At 34.4% G+C, this 6,222-nt stretch overlaps 1 protein-coding gene across 2 annotated transcripts; it reads right to left on the bottom strand.

Moving 5' to 3' along the window:
• Positions 1-1,359: 1,359 nt before the first annotated feature.
• On the bottom strand, positions 1,360-6,214 carry LOC110832717 (prenylcysteine oxidase 1). 2 transcript variants are annotated; one of them, XM_022069970.2, is made up of 5 exons: positions 6,073-6,214; positions 4,874-5,083; positions 4,498-4,672; positions 3,612-3,820; positions 1,360-2,611 (listed from the first exon to the last, which is right to left on the bottom strand). In XM_022069970.2, the coding sequence occupies exons 1-5, from the start codon at positions 6,149-6,151 to the stop codon at positions 1,851-1,853; spliced, it is 1,434 nt and encodes a 477-aa protein (XP_021925662.1). In that variant the 5' UTR covers positions 6,152-6,214; the 3' UTR covers positions 1,360-1,850. The 2 variants fall into 2 exon arrangements, with proteins under 2 accessions (XP_021925662.1, XP_021925663.1); XM_022069971.2 differs by lacking the exon at positions 6,073-6,214 and adding an exon at positions 5,653-6,018.
• Between the last annotated feature and the right edge of the window lie 8 nt (positions 6,215-6,222).

The raw sequence follows: 6,222 nt of genomic DNA, 5'->3' as shown, positions 1-6,222 counted from the left end.
GCAAGATTTCCCAATTTCTCGCAACACTAATTAATTACAGTCGTATGTAACCTTCCAAATCTTTCGTAATGCCGACCTTTCTAATATCTTTGGACCTCATAAAAACAATGACAGACAGAGATGTATAACGGCAGATATGGGAATGCATGATTTTCACCATGGGTTGTGCAAATAGAGACAGTTTCACACTCCAGATGACAGGTGTGAATGACAACTATGCTACGGACTACGTAAACAAAATTATATCTCAGCCTGTAAAGGAAGGCCATGGTTTGTCAACTGCAACAAAAAGGACAATTTAATATTTACACTTTATCTCAGTAGTGACCGACTGCGGTTCGATACCCGATAGGGCAAAGTATTTTTCATGTATCCTCTACCCAGACTGACTCTGGGGCCCACTCAGCATTCTGTCAAATGGATACCAGGGTCCACAATTTTCTGTTGCAATTTGGTTTTCCAATGCAGGTATAGAACTGGAGGAGGATGAAGTTAAAATGACTTCACCTTATGTGACCATCTTTCTAAAGATTTACTTTTAAGTTATGTGTAGTATGATGGTTATAGTCAAAATGATCACTGTGTTGACACAGTATCTGTGGCTGATGAAAGACTCTCGGGTTAAAAGCCACATGATGCAGCTTGTAACCTGAGAGACTTTCATCAACTTCAGTTGACACGATTGCTTCACTTTATACATCAGTATTTGTGGCTGCTTTCAGTACTTACCTCCTACATCATTGTTCCACAATCAGTGTGCTGCAAATCTGTAAGAAATTGCTTATTTGCACAAAAAGTTGACAGTGGAACCTCGGTTCCGGAGAATCTGGTGTAAATATGTCTCTATAATGTAATTAAATGTAATAATTCTTATATAAGATAAGTACTTGTGATATTCTAAAACGTTTTTACCAGAACAAAATTATCTAGTCTACGACACACTTCTTCTACAAGCAATTCACAGCTCAGCTCTTTCCGCAATAATGAAAGCGGATTGTTGAAGGCAGTAATGTAACACAACGATGCTAAGTAAACAGATGATGCAACAATTAGTTTCTTAGGTAACATAACAATGCATGCAGGAGTTCATATAAAAGCTGACCATTAACCCTGTTAGCGATAGCAAAATTTCCGTTTCTTATATTAAGACTGTTTACCATTTCCAGCAATGCGCCTTGTGCGCAGGAATGGTTTCACCTAGGTAGGGACGATGCTTGCGCTTGCGCAGGCCTCCGCCCTCAGTTAGCTTTTTGGTTGGTTTGGTTTTATGGATCTTACACAACTTCATTACGCTTTTTTGCCGAATGACACTTCCGTATAGACATATTTACGTAAAAAAAGTTGGAAAGTTGCAATATATTATCTTTCATAGTTTAATTTTTAATACAGACACACACACACACAGACTTTCATCATTGATAGTTTTGTTCAACATGTGTAATATTCTTTCATATGCTTTCATTCTTATAGGGCAAGTATTTGTATGTTGATACATATTTATGTATAGTTTCATACCCCAATTTTATATCTTTGACAAATTAGGATGCGCTGTTGAAGTAAAAAGGTTGAGGAACACTCCTAGACAGATGTTTCAACTAATACGGCTAGGCATACATCAGTACCATCATGCTAACATGACTGTGGAAATTGTTCTTAGACGAATATTTTCTGTCAGCAATATCCAGACGGTAATCATATTTTTTTATACTAATACGGATGTTATCCTTCCTCTCACATAAATGAATCATTTAAATTGACCGTAAAATTTCTGTTGAACTTGGAGGTTTCATAACTTATTCTAAAGCCATAAAAATACTTTTAGTTATCACTTTTCTGCTGTTGTGAAAACTTCATAATTCTTCCTTCACACTTTCTGTTTTTTCTGTTTCTTCTATTCCAGTCCATGCTTTATAAGATAATAAACATACATTTTTTGCACCAACAACACTCATTTCCATGGCGCTAGCTGCCCATTCAATAGCATTAATATGAAATAAATTTTTATGTAGAATGAATTCATCATTTCTTTGTTTTGTATGATATTGTGGGTAAGCTAACCAGTCAATAACTTTTACATCCCTTTCATGCAAAAACAAGTTATTTAGCTGTTCTTCTGTTAATGGTTTCTGTGAAAATACTTTCCACACATCAAAAACTCCTTCATTAGGTTTGTAATCTACTGGATTTAATCTTCCTATAGAACTGAACAACAAGTCTTGTTTTACAGTTAAGATTTCCTCTACAGCATCTTTTTCATTTTCAAAACCAAAATAAGTAACATTCAGTTTTCCATGAACTATAGTACAAACTGTTCTATGATATATACCAGGAAATTTTAAGATCTTTGGAAAATTTGTAAATTTAATGTTTGCTTGTGTATCTTCAGTGAGAGGTGTAGCTATTATCACAATATCATACAGTGATGAAGTATAATTTTTACCATGCACAGAGTCTACTACAAAATCTTCAGTTTCTGGTCGTAAGGTTACATTCGTTACTCTAGCATTGATCAGTGTAGCGTCAGATTGTTCCAGAAGCATCTCCGTCACAATTTTGTTTCCACCATGTACTGCCCAAAGCCCACCATCAGCCCCTGCTACAGAAACTGAACCTAAACAAAAATTACTTTGTGTTATTCTTAAGTTTATGTGAAACCATTTAATACTTTCATGTTAGATACAATTTGGTTGACACTGATGTTTTTAAAATTTCACTAACTCATTGATAATATTCATTCTCACCCTCTTCTAAAGAAAAAAAAAACACTATCAGAATAAACTGATAAAAAATAATTAACAGTGTACTTCAACACTGAAAATAAGCTTGGTACAAAATGGATGAGTCAAATATCTGGAGTTGGATTGGCATGGTAAACTGTGCATGCATATAAAATATAATAATTTTCAAGTATATGTCATTTATCCACACACATTAACCTAACCTAACCTAAGGTAACCTAACCTAACTATTTTTAAAGCGATGTGTCCCAATAACCCACAAGTACCATGAGCTGTTTTGTTGTCAATATTAAATAACCATCTCTACACAACAATATTTGTAAATTCATGCATTACAGACTCATTTACCGTATGTCAGTATTTATTTTACCAGGCAAAAGGTCCATCTTCATTGTCTGTCTATGCAGTTACCTGAAGATGAAGATGGCTGTCTTAAGGGTTGTTGGGCCATGCAGTATGGTAGATGTTCATCATAGTTTCAGAGGTCATACTGCCTCCGTCATCGGGGCATACAGAACATTAAAATTTACCACTGGGAAACTGGTTCTCATTACACAAAATGGTTTAGGAGAGTATTAAGTGTTGTTGTCGTAATTTCTTGAATATTCTGACAACATACGTTAAACAAGAAAGAGAAAAACACTTTTAGGTACTTGTCGGTTATTGGGACACATCGCTTTAAAAATAGGTTAGTTTCGGTTAGGTTAGGGTTGTTGTTATCTGTTACTTCATTCAGTTATTTATTGTTGTCCACACACATTAACCTAACCTAACATAACTTAACCTCACCTAACCTATTTTTAAAGCGATGTGTCCCGATAACCCACAAGTACCCACTTATAAATCTACAACCTTTGATCAAATCTGACTTACCAACAAACTCATGAACACTTGTTGATTGTCCATAGTTGGCTGTAAGCGTCGCAGTGACTAGTTCATCAATAATCTTTTCTGAAAAACCATTCTGTTTCAAGCCATCCTTTGTTGATACATGCATATAATCTACAAACTGAGGACTCATTGCATTCAGTAAGTCTAACACTGATGAGAATGATTTTCCATTTGCTTGAAGTGTATAAATCCTGAAATTATAAAGAAAGAAAGAGCTCAATTGTACATGTCTGAACTATAAATAAATTTACTGGTGACTGATAAGCATTGGAAAGAACAAATACTTCTTATGTCCAACAAACTGTTGCCGGATGTCAGTCACATATTATTCGGGGTTGTAGATACTAAGGTTATTACATTTTATGGCAGATCAAAGTGAAGTTAATGAATTGTATATAAAACAAAATTTAAGCTCAAATATGAAGCTTAATGAAAAGTTCAAGTGTAGAAATGTGTGTGCTTCTCTTAAGTGTTATATCCAAGATACAGAAAGTAACATTAGAGAATGCACACTTTGAAAATAAGTATAGTACTCTGGCCAGAAATTTGTGAAGGTTTTAAATAAAATTTGCTAATTACAGTTCATGTATTTTTCACTCCTCCATACAATCAACAATTTCAAAGAAGTTGTGAAAACAATTAATCACTGATGAAATGAGCTGAGATAATATATAAATAAGAACAAGAAATATCTATAAGAGTATGATATAAATATTTACAACACCTATTAATTGTCTCTACATGCAAGTTATTGTAATGCTTATTTTCAGAATCATGAGTATTACCTATCATATAAAGTAATGTGTGTCATTTTATTAGACTGAGTTACAGTAATTCTGACACAACACAAGACAGATGCTGAACTTGCCTCTCAAATTTCTTAAGCATGTCTCCAATATAGTTCTGCAATTTCACTGTACCATAACCATATCTCCATACCATCTTAGCAAGGGTTATTATTCCCCAGTTGCTCTCGGTAAATACAAACTCCCGTCCATTATAGAGGCCTAATCTAGAATTTCTAGATTGCCTTTTCTTTAGTCCTGAAAAAGATGATGAAATTTCAGATCAGGAGAAGGAGAAAGAGAGACAACACCCAAACACAAGCAAAAAGTGATGATAGCTCAGCATTCATTATATACTTCATTGAAATATGCAAGTAAAAATGACATAAATCAGAAATAAAAATACATTTATCATTGGACAGTTCAGAAAACCATCACTATCTGAAAGTTGTAACTCACCAAAAAGTTTGAGGAAGTCAACCATGTATTTGTTCCTTGGATGAATTATTGAACCACCAACTTCATAGTCTCGACCATTGACGTCAATCACCGATAATCTTCCACCAATTCTGTTTGGCTCAAATAAATCAATGTGGACACCATTTGGACCAAACAGTTCACGAAGAAAATAGCTGGCTGATGTTCCTCCAATACCACCACCAACAACAGCTGAAAAATCAAGATTTAAATTTCAGCTCTGTATCTTAGCATATGCAGTTGCACTGTGTTCATGGCTAGCTGAGTTTCTTGCAACTGTTGTAGATCTATAAAGAAATTTCCATTCTGATTCCCATAGTAAAGAGTGATTATTTTCCTAAACAGAATTAACCAGTTTTTCTGCATAATGGAGATGGGTTATGTTTTCTTTGAGGTACAGACTGAATGTTCACATATTATTTGCATAAGCTTTGGTTTAAAAGGATTAGCATATACTTAACTTTAACCTGATACCACTGTCTCAATTTCACCACTGGTTTCCAAGAGATTTACTGTCCAAAATTCTACATCAATTTGTCTCCTCTGTCCCATCTAACTATGATCCCATACTTTTTGAATTCTTAATACTTTGCAATATAGCTAGCCAACGTAGAGTTTCCAAATGATGTAAGACTACAACACAGTAAGGAGATATTTTCATCATGACTTATGATAATATTGTAGTCATGCCACTGACTCATATTTTCAATTTCATAATGAAAGCTTATGAACTGTTATAGCAGTAGTTCCAAACCATTTACTTTTACTGGATCCCTTGAAAATTTCTGAGCAACTTGGTGGACCACATAATGATTTTTATGTCTGTTGTTCTTTACATTACTGTGCTACTCTTTTGTAAATTTAGATGTTTTGTTTTGTTAACCAGTTGCACTGCAAGCCATGTGATAAAGCTCATGGACCACACTTTGGGAACATCTGTGTTACAGGAATGAGAAAGATTTTATGGTGGAGGATAATATGTTTACAGTTTTTACACGGAATTAATACATAAAAAACTTGATACGTGAATACCGTCGTAAAGGTTCATGCTCAAAACATGTTCTCAAATCTGTAAAAAAACAATGGTTACGTTCATGCCCGATTTCCCGTTGCATTTCAACGGGTACTTTGCTAGTTGTAGTCATAAACTTAGTAAGAGTTCATGTGGTATTAAACAGTACCTATCCTTGGAATTTTCTTCATATGGCAACCTACAGTCCATAACAGTACAATAAATATAAAAACTACACACGAATTCATTTGTGACAAGAATTCTTAGTAACCACAATGCAGTTAGTCTTCCTCTAGCCACATAAAGGAATAATCTTGTT

The sequence above is a fragment of the Zootermopsis nevadensis genome, unplaced genomic scaffold (genome assembly GCF_977971745.1).
Source record: "Zootermopsis nevadensis isolate Lab colony 2312 unplaced genomic scaffold, Znev_1.0 Znev_ptg000031l, whole genome shotgun sequence".
Taxonomy (NCBI): Eukaryota; Metazoa; Arthropoda; class Insecta; order Blattodea; family Termopsidae; genus Zootermopsis; species Zootermopsis nevadensis.
This window is presented reverse-complemented; position numbering and strand designations above follow the sequence as displayed.